The sequence below is a fragment of the Eleutherodactylus coqui genome, chromosome 9 (assembly GCF_035609145.1).
Source record: "Eleutherodactylus coqui strain aEleCoq1 chromosome 9, aEleCoq1.hap1, whole genome shotgun sequence".
Lineage (NCBI taxonomy): Eukaryota > Metazoa > Chordata > Amphibia > Anura > Eleutherodactylidae > Eleutherodactylus > Eleutherodactylus coqui.
The window spans coordinates 75,606,889-75,623,685 of record NC_089845.1 but is presented as its reverse complement, the minus strand read 5'-3'; the positions used below and the strand labels follow the sequence as shown (position 1 = coordinate 75,623,685).

Genomic DNA, 16,797 nt, shown 5'->3' with positions numbered 1-16,797 from the left:
AAACATACACACACAATGAAAAAATTCTGGTGCTGAAGGGGATAACTACATAACTCTTCTACATAAATTTAATTTTGCAACTTGACAGAGACCACTAATGTTCCCAAAATACAAGTATTGTAAACCAAAGGGAATCTGTCACCACCCTTATGCTGCCCTCAGACATGCCATCCTAAGATAGTGACAGACACGCTGATTGCAGCCAAGCCTCAGCTATCTGTGAAGTCGTTTGGCAGAAACTTAGATTTTACCAGAAGCAGAGCACATGTAGTGGACTACAGGAAGCCGTCCTCCATATTCATCAGCTGAAGGTTAGATACACACACTACCCTATGGCCGGTTTCACACTACTCCACAGACATGACACTGCAATCAGTGTGCCTGTCACTATTTATGCTGCCATTAGAGAGGAAAGCATAGAAGGTCACGAGACATTGTCTTTAACCACTACACTATTATATAGATCGTCACTATAAAGTAAACACCTGTAATGTCAAGCAGACTAGCTAAAGGCCCATTTAGACGGGACGACTGTCGGCAAACGATGGCCAACACTTGTCCCCACAAATACTAGCTCTCATGCTGCTGCACAGGAGCTAGTATCTCTGGCTCACAGTGGGGCGGCTGGAGATTTTTCTCCTCGCTCTCCCCCGCCCCTCTCCATTGACATAACATAGCGGTTAGAGATGAGCGAACGTACTCGGATAAGCACTACTCGTCCGAGTAATGTGCCTTATCCGAGTACCGCTGTACTCGTGCTGAAAGATTCGGGACGCGCTGCGGAGCGGGGAGCTGCAGGAGAGAGCGGGGAGGAACGGAGGGGAGATCTTTCTCTCCTTCTCTCCCGCCCGCTCTGCCCCGCTCCCCGCTGCGACTCACCTGTCAGCAGCGGAGCGCCCCGAATCTTTCAGCACGAGTACAGCGGTACTCGGATAAGGCACATTACTCGGACGAGTAGTGCTTATCCGAGTACGTTCGCTCATCTCTAATAGCGGTCGTTCAGTACTGAACGACTGCTATTTACACTGAGTCATCATCTCATCGTCCATGCTGCATAAACAATGGACGATGAGGTGAACGATCATTGTTCAGTGTAAATAGCAGCCGTTCAATACCAAACTGCTGCTATGTAAAGTCAATGGAGAGGGACGAAGGAAAGCAAGGAGTGAAATCTCCTGCAGCCTCCCTGCCCCCCTGCTGGCCGCTCTGTGAGCAAGTGTATGCAGTGACGAGTGTCGGGCATCGTTTGCCCAACATTCTTCCTGTCTAAATGGGCCTTAAGAAGCTGATGCCAAGAGGAAAAACAAAGCAAAAAAAACACACACACGTTGTCAGTACAACAGGATATGTTGCTTAAAATTCACAACTTTATTCCAAAAATTAAAAAAATTTTTTACATGTTTTGTCGCACAAAATTTCCAACACATTTCAGACAAAATATGTGCCCCCTTAGTCATGGCACATGAGAACCTGCTTCCCATTAAAAATAAATAGATCCTGTTAAAATGTGTTATGTCACAGTGGGTGGACTATTATGGGTGGAGACACCGCATAATAGTCTGCAACAGCATGGAATGCGTATAATAAAAAAATATATAAAAGTGTAATAAATGCAGTTACACAACCCTGCAATACAATAATGAAGTTGTAGCATTAACACCTTACACACCATTGTATTATGGTCCCAACCCTCTCACAGTTATACCCTTCTGAACAGAAGAGCGAGGCTTGGCAGATTGGTTTTATTCTTGCTGACAGACATCAGACTAGATCTGTAGGTGGCATCAAAGTGTTAAATGGAACCTGTCAAGCTAAACATGAGGTGTGGTCTCAGGCAGCACCTTGTAGAGGAGATATATATATATATATACACATATATATATATACACACACACACACACACACACACACTACCGTTCAAAAGTTTGGGGTCACCCAAACAATTTTGTGTTTTCCATGAAAAGTCACACTTATTCACCACCATGCGTTGTGAAATGAATAGAAAATAGAGTCAAGACATTGACAAGGTTAGAAATAATGATTTGTATTTGAAATAACATTGTTTTTACATCAAACTTTGCTTTCGTCAAAGAATCCTCCTTTTGCAGCAATTACAGCATTGCACACCTTTGACATTCTAGCTGTTAATTTGTTGAGGTAAGCTTGTGAAATTGCACCCCACGCTTCTAGAAGCATCTCCCACAAGTTGGATTGGTTGGATGGGCACTTCTGGCGTACCATACGGTCAAGCTGCTCCCACAACAGCTCAATGGGGTTCAGATCTGGTGACTGCGCTGGCCACTCCATTACCGATAGAATACCAGCTGCCTGCTTCTGCTGTAAATAGTTCTTGCACAATTTGGAGGTGTGTTTAGGGTCATTGTCCTGTTGTAGGATGAAATTGGTTCCAATCAAGCGCTGTCCACTGGGTATGGCATGGCGTTGCAAAATGGAGTGATAGCCTTCCTTATTCAGAATCCCTTTTACCCTGTACAAATCTCCCACCTTACCAGCACCAAAGCAACCCCAGACCATCACATTACCTCCACCATGCTTAACAGATGGCGTCAGGCATTCTTCCAGCATCTTTTCATTTGTTCTGCGTCTCACAAACGTTCTTCTTTGTGATCCAAACACCTCAAACTTGGATTCATCTGTCCACAACACTTTTTTCCAGTCTTCCTCTGTCCAATGTCTGTGTTCTTTTGCCCATCTTAATCTTTTTCTTTTATTGGCCAGTCTCAGATATGGCTTTTTCTTTGCCACTCTGCCCTGAAGCCCAAAATCCCGCAGCCGCCTCTTCACTGTAGATGTTGACACTGGTGTTTTGCGGGTACTATTTAATGAAGATGCCAGTTGGGTACCTGTGAGGCGTCTGTTTCTCAAACTAGAGACTCTAATGTGCTTATCTTCTTGCTTAGTTGTGCAACGCGGCCTCCCACTTCTTTTTCTACTCTGGTTAGAGCCTGTTTGTGCTGTCCTCTGAAGGGAGTAGTACACACCGTTGTAGGAAATCTTCAATTTCTTAGCAATTTCTCGCATGGAATAGCCTTCATTTCTAAGAACAAGAATAGACTGTCGAGTTTCAGATGAAAGTTCTCTTTTTCTGGCCATTTTGAGCGTTTAATTGACCCCACAAATGTGATGCTCCAGAAACTCAATCTGCTCACAGGAAGGTCAGTTTTGTAGCTTCTGTAACGAGCTAGACTGTTTTCAGATGTGTGAACATGATTACACAAGGGTTTTCTAATCATCAATTAGCCTTCTGAGCCAATGAGCAAACACATTGTACCATTAGAACACTGGAGTGATAGTTGCTGGAAATGGGCCTCTATACACCTTTGTAGATATTGCACAAAAAAACAGACATTTGCAGCTAGAATAGTCATTTACCACATTAGCAATGTATAGAGTGCATTTGTTTAAAGTTAGGACTAGTTTAAAGTTATCTTCATTGAAAAGTACAGTGCTTTTCCTTCAAAAATCAGGACATTTCAATGTGACCCCAAACTTTTGAACGGTAGTGTATATATTTATATAAAATGATAATAAACCAAGCTCCGCCCGAGTTAATTTGTTACAGGTGTTTACCTGGTCGGACAGACAGTTTTATGACGTCATGGTTACTTCAGAGGAACCAAGGAATAAAATGTATACACATAGAGGAACGTTATACTCTCCTCAGACTGCATGTACCGATGTCCCTCTGCAGAATGTGCCACCACTCCCACTCACCTCACTTTTTACCCTTAAAGGTAACGCACCTTTAAAAAAAAAAAAATTTACCCCCAGACTGGAGGTTGCAGCCCTTTCTTAGCCTTAAAGGCATGCTCCAACCCTGCAGTCCATGACCACTTCCTTATGTACTTTACAGCCTTTCAGTATATACATACAGAGGTCAGTTAGATTCTCCTCAGTATATACATAGAGAGGTGAGGTAGATTCTCCTCAGTATACAAATCATTTCCCTAGGCTTTATGGTTTCTGAGAAAAGAATTATGTCATGTATCGCAGAGTTTCACGCTTAGAATTGAATACTGAAGTTGCAACCCCTTAACTTTACCTATTAGGATGTAAAGAATAGTCGTGGCAAAATTCACGTTTGTACGACACTGGGAAGTTACATTACATAGGGGTGCACTTATTTTTGCACTTAGCATTGAATAATCGAATTGTGACCCCTTTACTTTTCCTATTTAGGACCTAAGGAATGCTTGTGCCAAACTTCTTGTTTGTATGACACCGGGAAGTTAGAGAATTAGTGGCGAGTCAGTCAGTGAGGTGTATATATTACACACACACACACACACACACACACACACGTTTTTAGAAAAAAAATCAGTACAGCTTGTATTTTATTCATTCTCTTCCTCTGTGATTGACAGCCTTCCTTGTATGACTGTACAAAGGGAGATAACGGTCACTAATAGGACCGCCCACTGGACTCCTAAGCATAGATGGAGCATAAACACAAGTTACACTGGAGCTTTTCCCCACCAAGCTATATATTAATCTGATCAGCTCCCCCTGCTCTATAACACGCTGCCCTCAGATTCATTCAAAGCAACGAAAAAAAAAATCTGTGGTTTGAAGTTGTTGCTGTGGAACAGATGGCCATTTATATCAAGACGGCAATCACAGACGACAGTAGGAGTTTCTTCATGGCAAAAAAAAGACAACATGATCTTAGCAAAAACATAAACGTGTCAATGAGCAGTACTTACTCACCCATCAGGTCACCAATAAGGTCGGGCTCACATGACTGAGCGTTGGCATGCCACGCATGAATCTTTTATGCGCCAGCATGCAGCAAGTATGCAATGACGTGCTCTTGCTGCATGCCACCAATCCCCATGCACTGTCTTGCCATGTATGTGCCGTAATACGTGCCAAGGTAGAGCATGCTGCGATTTTTTTCATGTGTGAAAAAAAACAAGCAAACAATAAAAAAAATGCTGTTGTGAATGGCTCAATAGAAATCAATGGGCTACTGGCATTGCGTGCAACACCAAGTGACAATACCCTGATGTGAGGGTGGCCCAACAGTGATTTTTTCGCATTCACACTGAATGATTATCACTCCGATTCGTTTGATTGAATTTTAAGCGATCCCCGTTACGTGTAAATGAGCCTTTAGGCCAATATGTTATTATTCTTTTCCTGCACTACCGCTAGGCAATTTTTGTTATTAATCAAACAAGCAAATTGTAACAATTACTGAGAAGTTTAAACAAGTCTGGAAGGCAGACAAGTTGTTTACAACAAGCAATATGGATACTGTAATTGGGATTACAAACATTGCTATACAACAGTTATTAGATAGAAGAGTCAGATTCTCCAGCATTGCTACATTATATTGGGCTTCATACCATGAAGATTGACATTATATTGGGCTTCATACCATGAAGATTGATTAGAAATGTTCCATTCCTAGTCATTGTCTAGTACGTGTAAAGGCCAACTCTGGTACATGATGTGGCCCAACCCATTGACCACAGTCTTAGAGGGTCTTACTATACTAACTATGTTAATAAAGGCACAGATTATTCCAGGGAGCCGGCCATGCACATAAATTATGGTGCTTACAGGACAGGGGCAGAAGAGTCCGAGGTGTACTTATTATATACTTACCAGGCTCACCATTCCCAGCCTGTCAGGGAGACTCTTTTTTCAGTCAATGTGCACACACTACTGCTGTTCTCTATGGAAGTGTGCTGAGTGAAGAAAAGAGTCACATTGAAAGACCAGGCACCAACTTCTGGCAAGTCCTGGTTGTGTGGTGTAAGTGACAACCAGCTCCCGTATTCTTCATATGTCTGGGCTGTGGGAGAGGGGGGCAAGACAGAAGGCCTCTTCTAACAAAGAAAATCGTCCAAGCCTGGCTATGGTTTACCAAAACCTCCATCAAGTCTGCCAGAAGTCTGTGGGAGAACATGTTCTGTCTGATGAGACCAAGGGGGAACTTTAGGACCATAATTCCAAAAGGTATGTTTGGTGCAAAGCCAAGGCTGCACATCACCAAAAGACCCCCATACCCACAATGAGGATGGTGGACGAAGCATTATGTTTTGGGGTTGTTTTTCTGCTGCTGGCATTGGGGATTTAGTCAGGGTGGGGGGAATTATGAACCATTCCAAATATTGTTCCATTTTGGTATAAATCCTTCAGACCTCTGCTAAACAGCTGAAGATGGAGAGAAATTTCACCTTTTAACACGATAACAACCCAAAGCATATCCTCCAAATCACCAAAAGAATGGCTTCACCAGAAGACGATCAGTTTTTGAATTGCCCAGCCAGAGCCTCATTGAAAATCTGTGGGTTGACCTGAAGAGGGCGCTACACACAAAATACCCTCACAATCTGACAGATTGGAGCTCGTTTGCTAAGAAAAGTAAGCAAAGATTGCCAAGTCAAGATGTCCCAGATCTCTCTCTCACTCTCCCCCGCCCGCTCTCCCCCGCGACTCACCTGTCAGCCGCGGCGGTCCCCGAATCTTTATGGACGAGCAGGGAGATACTCGGCTAAGGCACATTACTCGAGCGAGTAGTGCCTTAGCGAGTATACTCGCTCATCCTTAATATTAATGCAAATTACATTATTTTAGTTTTCTTTTAAAGTTTTTCCACCCAAAAAGACCGTTGGTTTTTCAGTGGAATTGTACAGATAACGGGTCACTTGAAGGTGGAAAGAAATATGAAATGATTCATCTTTGTCTGATTTCTTTTGTATGACCGATACCTGCAATTTTAACAGGGGTGTGTAGACTTTTATATCCACTGTATTTCTGGTTATCTGTCCTTTCTGAGAGAAGGAAGATAACGCTATAACGTATTACTGAGAAAGAGGTGTACTCAGGTTGGAAAGGTCAAAAGATGTAAGCTGTCCTTTGTGTTAGGGACCATCAAGAAAGACTCCAAGGAAAGTCAAACACAATGTATCTCCTTCAGGCTCCATTCACACGGGGCAGTGTGATACGGACCTCAACAAAAAGTGCATTGGTGACACCAGGTGTATTTTTTTACTATGTTTGTAGTAAAATGTGGCTTAAAAAAGAAATAAAAAAAACAAAACACTTTTTTGGTGCGGTTTTTATTGCAACTGAACTGCCCCGTGTGAATGGAGCCACATTTACACGGGCGATGAGGAGTTGCATCCGAGACGCTCATTCAAGTTGCTGCTGTGAAAGGAAAAACTGTGAAAGGGCTGCAGTACTGTAAGATAGAAATGGGACCCTCATCTATCAGGACAATGGGCATCTGCTATCCAACAGGCACTGTACAAGTGAAAGTCGACAGGAGTCGGGGGGAATAAAAAAGTCGACACGAGTCGGGGGAAAAAAAAAAGTCGACACGAGTCGGGGGGAAAAAAAAAGTCGACACGAGTCGGGGGGAAAAAAAAAGTCGACACGAGTCGGGGGGAAAAAAAAAGTCGACACGAGTCGGGGGGGGGAAAAAAGTCGACACGAGTCGGGGGGGAAAAAAAAAAGTCGACACGAGTCGGGGGGGAAAAAAAGTCGACACGAGTCGGGGGGGAAAAAAAGTCGACACGAGTCTGGGGGGAAAAAAAGTCAACACGAGTCGGGGGGGGTATCGACACGAGTCGGGGGGGGGGGGAAGTCGACACGAGTCGGGGGGGGGAAGTCGACACGAGTCGGGGGGGGGGAAAAAGTCGACACGAGTCGGGGGAGGGGAAGTCGACACGAGTCGGGGGAGGGGAAGTCGACACGAGTCGGGGGGAAAAAAAAGTCGACACGAGTCGGGGGGAAAAAAAAAGTCGACACGAGTCGGGGGGGAAAAAAAGTCGACACGAGTCGGGGGGGAAAAAAAGTCGACACGAGTCGGGGGGGGGGGGGGGGGGAGTCGACACGAGTCGGGGGGGAAAAAAAGTCGACACGAGTCGGGGGAGGGGAAGTCGACACGAGTCGGGGGGGGGGGGGGGAAGTCGACACGAGTCGGGGGGGGGGAATTGGCACGAGTCGGGGGGGGGAAAGTCGACACGAGTCGGGGGGGAAAAAAGTGTCGACACGAGTCGGGGGGGGAAAAAGTCGACACGCGTCGGGGGGAAAAAAAGTCGACACGAGTCGGGGGGAAAAAAAGTCGACACGAGTCGGGGGAGGGGAAGTCGACACGAGTCGGGGGGGGAAATTGGCACGAGTCGGGGGGGGGGGAAAGTCGACACGAGTCTGGGGGGGAAAGTCGACACGAGTCGGGGGGGGAAAGTCGACACGAGTCGGGGGGGAAAAAAGTGTCGACACGAGTCGGGGGGGGGGGGAAAAGTCGACACGAGTCGGGGGGGGGGGGAAAAGTCGACACGAGTCGGGGGGGGAAAAGTCGACACGAGTCGGGGGGGGAAAAGTCGACACGAGTCGGGGGGGGAAAAGTCGACACGAGTCGGGGGGGGAAAGTCGACACGAGTCGGGGGGGAAAAAAGTGTCGACACGAGTCGGGGGTGGGGGGGAGTCGACACGAGTCGGGGGGGGGGGGAAATTGGCACGAGTCGGGGGGGGGGAAGTCGACACGAGTCGGGGGGGGAAAGTCGACACGAGTCGGGGGGGGGAAAGTCGACACGAGTCGGGGGGGGGGAAAGTCGACACGAGTCGGGGGGGGGGAAAGTCGACACGAGTCGGGGGGGGGAAAGTCGACACGAGTCGGGGGGGGGGAAAGTCGACACGAGTCGGGGGGGGAAAGTCGACACGAGTCGGGGGGGGGAAAGTCGACACGAGTCGGGGGGGGGAAAGTCGACACGAGTCGGGGGGGGGAAAGTCGACACGAGTCGGGGGGGGGAAAGTCGACACGAGTCGGGGGGGGGAAAGTCGACACGAGTCGGGGGGGGGGAAAGTCGACACGAGTCGGGGGGGGGGGAAAGTCGACACGAGTCGGGGAGGGAAAAAGTCGACACGAGTCGGGGGGGGGGAAAAGTCGACACGAGTCGGGGGGGGGGGGAAAGTCGACACGAGTCGGGGGGGGGGAAAAAGTCGACACGAGTCGGGGGGGGGGAAAAAGTCGACACGAGTCGGGGGGGGGGAAAAAGTCGACACGAGTCGGGGGGGGGGGAAAAAGTCGACACGAGTCGGGGGGGGGGGAAAAGTCGACACGAGTCGGGGGGGGGGAAAAGTCGACACGAGTCGGGGGGGGGGGGGGAACATCCCATTCTTTTTGCTGTGGAAGAATTCCTACTCTGGCAATCACAGCCTCCCAGCAGGTGGCGGTGACATTTTGGGTGGTACTTGTGTACACAACCAGATGAGCATCTCTCAGCTCCCCCCAACAGGTCATGTCTGCAGGATGATGTACTTACTGTCGGTGCCTCAGACATGACTACAGGTGTTCCTTCTATAGGATATCCTCAGATTCTGACCTGTTGGGGGGTCATGAGGACCCCGGTCACATCCGCCATGCTCTTACAGCACATAATCTCTATCTTACCAGAAATACGCCGTCTTCTCGCCGAGGTTCTTCTCCATGACGTTCCGGTCCACGACATTGTAGCACACGTTGGTTTTGGCCCCTTTCATGAACTCCACAAATATTTTGCCTTTGGTGATATCGAAGTTATAATCCAGGACTTTCCCGGTTGGGGGAGATTTCCAATAAAATTCAGAGGCGACGTCCGTCCAGAACTCTGAGAAGAAGCAGAACTCTTATGACGCCAGCACTCTCCTTACATCACCCCATAAAGCATCGCCTGCCCTGTAAGTAAGCCTGACCCCCGGGTCTGCAGTGCTCGCACACCACCAGTTACAGCCTGCTATCAGGATGACTGGTGAACATTGCACACTCAGCTCTGCTCTGCTCTACCACCCTGTTCCCCCGCGGTACCTTGTGGGCTGCAGATGGACTTCTCGTACAGGTCCCTGTAGGTCCCCAGGTCGGGGATGTGGGCATGTTCTTGCAGCTCCTCTGCAGGCTGGTAGGTTCCGACCTCCTCGCCTTCGGGAGCTCCTTGAGCCGTCGCCGGCACCTGACTCGGCATCTCCGCAATCAGCGACTAGCTGGGATGAGTCCGGGATTGGAAGCGCCGCTCCGACAGATGTGTGACAGCGGCTACAGGGCACTTGCATCAGTAGCCCCGCCTCTGCCCGGCTGCATAATCCGATTGGTGGAGCTCTCCAATCAGTGAACGCCCCACTGCCGCTCCTTTATTCTGATTGGCTGCGGCGCGCTCAGCTCATCTCTTCCCATTGGGTTTAGAGGAGATGGTGCGGCAGACGGCGGAGTCAGCGGGCAGAGGGCGCTATGAGGGAGGGGCCTCCACAGACTCCGCCCATCTTACCAGGTGTATGACAGCTGAGGCTGTGTAGTGCGGAGGGCAGGATTCACACCGGCAAGGAAATCGTGCATGAGACGCATGAAAATGCAGCAGGCATGTTCTAGCTCTGTGAGGTGCAAACTCGCCCGTGCGAATACACCCTAGGCCTCATGTCTACGGGCAAAAGAAGAATTAAAATCTGCAGCGGATTTTAACTCTTCTCCTGCCTGCGGATCCGCACCCCATAGGGATGCATTGACCACCCGCGGGTAGATAAATACCCGCGGATGGTCAATAAAAGGGATTTTTAAAAAAATGGAGCATGAAAAAATCTGGACCATGCTCCATTTTTGTGCGGGTCTCCCGCGGGGACGGCTCCCGCAGGCTTCTACTGAAGCCTATGGAAGCCGTTCGGATCCGTGGGAGACAAAATTCAGAATTTACTCACCCGCTCCAGATCTTCCCTTCGCCGCGGCTCCATCTTCTCTCCGTCGCGGCCGGATCGTTTTTCTTCGTGACGGCACATGCGCGGGGCACATCACCGATGTGCCCTGCGCATCCACCGGGCCGAAGAAAGAAGATCCAGCCGCGACGCAGAGAACATGACGCCGCGGCGAAGGGAAGATCCGGAGCGGGCGAGAGGTAAGTTTATTTTTCTTTTTAGCGCTCATGTCCGCGGGGCAGGAGGGACCCGCTACGGATTCTAAATGGAGAATCCGGAGCGGGCCTGATTTTCCCCGTGGACATGAGGCCTATTAGGCCTCATGTCCACGGGCAAAAGAAGAATTAAAATCCGCAGCGGATTTTAACTCTTCTCCTGCCCGCGGATCCGCACCCCATAGGGATGCATTGACCACCAGCGGGTAGATAAATACCCGCGGATGGTCAATAAAAGTGATTTTTTTTAAAATGGAGCATGAAAAAATCTGGACCATGCTCCATTTTCGTGCAGGTCTCCGCACGAAGCCTATGGAAGCCGTCCGGATCCGCGGGAGACAAAAATCGGAATTTACTCACCTGCTCCGGATCTTCCCTTCGCCGCGGCTTCAACTTCTCTCCGTCGCGGCCGGATCTTTTTTCTTCGGGCCGGCGCATGCGCGGGGCACGCAACCGACGTGCCCTGCGCATCCGCCGAGCCGAAGAAAGAAGATCCGGCCGCGACGGAGAGAAGATGAAGCCGCGGCGAAGGGAAGATCCGGAGCGGGCGGGAGGTATGTTAAATCTTTTTTTTATGCCTCATATCCGCGGGGCAGGAGGGACCCGCTACGAATTCTCCAGGGAGAATCCGTAGCGGGCCTGATTTTCCCCGTGGACATGAGGCCTAAGGCTGGGGTCACACGGGATGGAAATGCTGCGGAATGTCCGTGCGGACCCTCTGCACGGAAATTGCGCATGCATTTTTCAAACTAAGCAGCAAAGTGGATGAGATATGCCAAAATCTCAGACACGCTATCGCAGTCCGTTGCAGACAAGCCACGCAGAAACTGACATGTGGCGCGGAATTCAAATCCGCAACATGTCAATGTTGGCGCCGTTTCCGCTGTGGACTCTCTTCTCTCTATGGGGAAAGATTTCCGCAGCAGAATACAGGCTGAAGAGCCACTTCAAGACCCGCACCACACAGCATTGGTTTAAACGGAATTTCCGTGTGGTTCCGCTGCGAACATTCCGCAAGATTTCCGTACCGTTTGACTCCAGCCTCAGGCTAGTTTCCCACGAGTGATTGCAATGTCGCCGCGTGGAAATCACGGCCATACCGCAGTTTTGCTCATGAGATGTCTGAACATCAGCGCTGCTTTTTCTCGCAAAAACATTGCTGCCAATTGCGACTTTATTGCACATTTTCCTCGCAAGAAAGACAATAAGACTTTCTAATGTTGAAAACGCATTGCACAAAAATCGCAAGCTTGTGCGTAGCAATGCGCTAAAACAAAGGCTCCATTGGGAAACATGGCGGATAAAAAAGAGCAAAACGCTGAAAGATAGGGCGCGATTTCTTTTTCACGCATCAGTGAGAACATCGCGAATGTGAAGGAAGCCATTGAAAAGGATAGGTTTCATAATTCTGCGTTATTACGCGGTCTTGCATCGTGCGCTATTATCACTCGTGTGAAACCGGCGTAAGGTGCAGGCACAAAAAATACAGACTGTTAGTTGTCATGGGTGCATTTACATGGGCGCAAAAATCACAGCGCACAAGAGTAGCGCAGGCAGATGTCTCCTGCACAGCGCATGTACGGGATGTGTGTGTGCTGCATGCAAGACATGCTTAAGAAGAGCGGGGGGCGACTCGCTCTCAGTTGGGTGAATGCAACATCAGGGCAGATTCACATGGCATATTTTTGTATGAAAAATTTGCACACACAATATGCAGAAAATAGAACCTATTGAACCGGCAGCCGTGGCGCTCAGCTAATCAGCGGCAGCGCTTCCTGGAGGCGCGGACTTCCCAATCCCTGGACAGAAAACATGCCTGAAGATCACTGCTGGGAACCGGAGAGAAGACGCAGCGGGGCCGGACAGCGCTTCTTAGGTGATGTATGTGTTCTTTTTGTATTTTTGATGCAGCTAGGGCTTATTTTCAGGGTAGGGCTTATATTTCAACCCTTACCCCAAGAAAGAAAATCCTCACATGTGGTGCTACAAAGTCGCAGCATTGCCGTGAGAAAATGTGTCTACACACATGTGCATGGATCAATAAAAAAGTTCATTGACTTTTACCGACTCCATTCACCGCATATCACGTGAAAAAATCTTGCATCACTAGCCGCGATTTTCTCATAAGAAAGTTGATAGGACTTTTTAATGTTAAAATCGTATCGCACGAAAATCACAAGTTTGTGCTAAGCAATGCGATAAACCAGAAGGCTCCATAGAAAAACATGGGCTACAAAATATCGCAACTCGCGGCATTATAGAGCATGGCGCAATTTTTTCTTATAGCAACATTGCATCAGACGAAACATCGTTGATATGAAGGAGCCAATTAGAAACCACGGGCTTCACATACGTTGCGTTTTGTAGAGCCGTCGCATCACTACAAAATCACGTGATTTTGTCGCCCGTGTGAAAGCAGCCTTATGGACAATAGAGAGGAAATCCTGAAAACATGACCTGTCGACGTGCCTTAAGGACTGGAGATGGGAAACGCTGCTATAGACAGTAATATGTGGGACAGCGTAATGAATAAAACGGAACCTTTAGGCTGGGTTCACACAGGGCGGATTTGCCGCGGAAATTCCGTGCGGACTTTCGCCGCGGCAAATCCGCCTGCAGCGGCTAATCTCGGGATTGTCCACACGGGACGGCCAATCCGCTGCTGTTAATCCGGCAAAAACCGCAGCTGCGGCGCGGCTTTGCCGACCGTAGCCGCGGCTTTGCCGACTGCAGCATGTCATTCTTTTTTTCTTTCTGCTGCGGCCGCGCTCTCCTCTATGGGAGCGCCGGCCGCAGCGGAAGAGCAAGCGGCCGGGCTGCTTTAAAGCCGCCGCGGGTTTTTCCGCGGCGGTTCTCCAGGCGGAAATCTCGCATTTTTTGCTGCCGGGAATCAGCCCCGTGGGAACCCAGCCTTAATTCCGTCTTCGGGGCTTATTCACATGACTGTATTTACGCATTCAAAATTTGTGCGCGCAATACACAGAAAATATAACCCATGGGTTTAGTGGGCTCATTCACGTGCATGTATTTGGCATGCGCAATTCTGTCACGCAAACAAAAAAGCAGCATGCTCTATTTTTCTGCGCATTTGCGCTAGGGAGGAACACATCCTGAACTCATTAAACTAATTGGTTAGCGATCCTGCTCCGTACCAAGGATGTAACTGTACGCCTTCGGGTGTGAAGGGGTTAAAGGGGACAGAGACTCAAACTGTGGCTATTACAGGAGTGAATAGAGAAAGCGACTTCTGGTGTAAACAGCAAACACTGTAGGATTTGGCTAGTCACGCTGCCGATCACATGGGTCAACGGGGATCAGAGCAGTTCTTGCATGAGTAGAGCAGCTGGGCAGAGAACTGCCTGCACTACATACTATGTTATACTCTGAATTCCAACTAATCAGACCATTTAAAAGTCCACGCTGGTAAAAAAAAAAAAAGTTCATTCTGTAGCTATCCCCACAGTATATATAAAAAGCAGCCAGTATTGCAGCCTGCACAACTTGGCAGTAGGTAGGGGCCCAAATCATAATGGGCAAACCTCTTGGGGCTGCAGATACCCTGTTTCCCTGAAAATAAGGCATAGCATGATTTTCCAGAATTTTTGAGGATGCAAAATGATTTTTCAGGCTTTTTGAGGATGCTTGAAATATAAGCCCTACTCCAAAATTAAGCCTTGCTAACAGTTAATTTTAAAAGTCAATTTAAATAGTGTCCAGGCAGCTATACGTGTAAAAAAGTTAAACACTGTCTTATTTTCGGGGAAACACGGTAGGTTTATAGTGCTCTTTTTGTAAGTCATCTGCTGAAAACCTATTCTATAGTCTCAGAGGGGTAAGTTCAAGCTTCTGCACCCCAATGCAAAATCTGTAACGGGGGCCCCAACTACTATGTTTCTACGAAAATAAGACCCTGTCTTATATTACTTTTCGCCACAAAAGAGGCACAGGGTCTTATTTTCAGGGGATGTCTTATACTCACCTAGCAGGCACTGTCCAGGTCCGTCACGCTCCTCTCTAGTGTTCCTGCAGGCTTCCATGCATTGTGATGGGTGATGAGAGGTGTTAAAACATGAGAAAATGGAGCAGACCACGCTCGAAAATCGAAGGGTTAGAAATGCCGTGTTCGCGCGCAGGTCTGCAAAGCCCTATTGAAATTAATGGGAGCGCTGTACTGTGGTTAGCGCGGCGTTCGGAATGCCGCACTAATCGTGATAAAAGGCGTCCAGTATGAGAGCGACTTTAGTGCGTTTCAGCAATTTTAAACGCAATGCGTCGCCCATTGATATGAATAGGGAACGTTTCCAATGCGGTACAACGAGATGTACAGTGATATGCCGCATTTTTAAACGCAAGTTGCTATGCCAGGTTTGCCTGGATGCCATTTTTACTGTTTTTTACAGCTAAAAACGCAGTCAAATGCTGTCAAAAATGCACCACATCGCAGCTGAAAACGCAGTAAAACGCTAGCGATATTCCGCCTCGCCCGTGGACAGGGGGCCTCAGCCAGTAAGAAAAAAATGTTATTGTTCTTTGTAGCCATTAACCCTTTCCAATCCAATTTGTATCCTGGTTTTCCTACGGGGCTTACTCTTTTTCTGCTGTTATACAATGGCGCTATCTGCTGGCTAAAGCCAGTACTGCATGAGGCGACACGTTGGATAGGCTCTAATGGCAGAGAGGCTGGCAATATACAGGAAGAGAACCCCGACGGACATCTTCCAACATCGGAGCTGTACAGCCTTAAATCATGTCTTTAGAGGTCAGACAGTGGATTGGAAAGGGTTAAATTGTATTATAGCAATAGTAAACAAATGCTAGCCTGTTTATGTTACAAAAAAATTAATTAAAACATGTTGCAATGAAATACAGACCATAATTACCATAAAAAATGTATCCTAGCTACTGTATTATTTTATTTCTCTTACTGAGGACTATACCATCATCACACATCACACGGCACATGACATCAGAGACGCAATGTCACGGTTGGTGCAGAATGTCCAGAGTTCTACACTTGAATCATCTTGTGTCATTTCAGCTTGATGTCCTGTAGAAGACAAGACCAGGTATGTCGCTCCCCAGTGCTGAGGCTTCGCTCACGCGTCCCGTAATATGTGCTCATCTGGGCGCTGTATGATTTGCCCCCCCAAAGTGCACTGAATATGCCACGTGTGAAGCCAGCCTTACAGGGATCGTCCCATCCAGAGAACCACTTAGCAATCACAGGTCTGTCGGCTCTCACTGGGAGAAGTTGTGGCCCCTTCTGGACACAAGTGGTATTACACGGCCGCCTCTAAAAAGAATGGGGGACTATGTAATACATGGTTGATTTGGTGGGAGCATAAAACAACAACAGCACCTATAATGACATCGTGAGGCCGGGCTACCAGGAGCGGGACGGAATCCACTTGCAAAAGGCCTGCAGCGGATTCCAAGTGTGAGCACGGCCGGTGACCTGCGTACTGTCATGTAATGTATTGCGTCTCACCGCATAGTCATGCAGGCAGTCATGTGCAGTACAGCTTTTTTATGTTTGTTTGTATTTCCAGCACTGGCGTAACTATAGAGGATGCAGGGGATGTGGTTGCACCCGGGCCCAGGAGCCTTAGGGGGCCCATAAGGCCTCTCTTCTCCATATAGGAAGCCCAGTACTATAAATAAAGCATTATACTTGGGGGCCCTGTTACAGGTTTTGCATTGGGGCCCAGAAACTTCAAGTTACACCTCTGATTTCCAGTATCGTTGATTAGTGATGACGTGGGTATCCGCAGCCCATACGCAATATAATTGTGTATAGGCTGCAGGCATATCTGCGCCCATAGCATGACATCATACTAAACATATGGTGTCCCAATTGGTGCAGATGTATAAACTACTAAACTTAGTTTTA

General features: G+C 48.2%; 1 protein-coding gene across 1 annotated transcript in view; it reads right to left on the bottom strand.

Moving 5' to 3' along the window:
• LOC136579188 (acetyl-coenzyme A synthetase, cytoplasmic-like) overlaps window positions 1–10,039 on the bottom strand; it is a 48,051-nt gene extending 38,012 nt beyond the window's left edge. Inside the window, exons 1-2 of the mRNA XM_066579557.1 lie at window positions 9,821–10,039; window positions 9,428–9,623 (exon numbers count right to left, since the gene is read on the bottom strand). Of these exons, the coding sequence (XP_066435654.1) occupies window positions 9,428–9,623; window positions 9,821–9,974 (350 nt within the window). The 5' untranslated portion in view covers window positions 9,975–10,039. The remainder of the gene's footprint in view (window positions 1–9,427; window positions 9,624–9,820) is intronic.
• Between the last annotated feature and the right edge of the window lie 6,758 nt (window positions 10,040–16,797).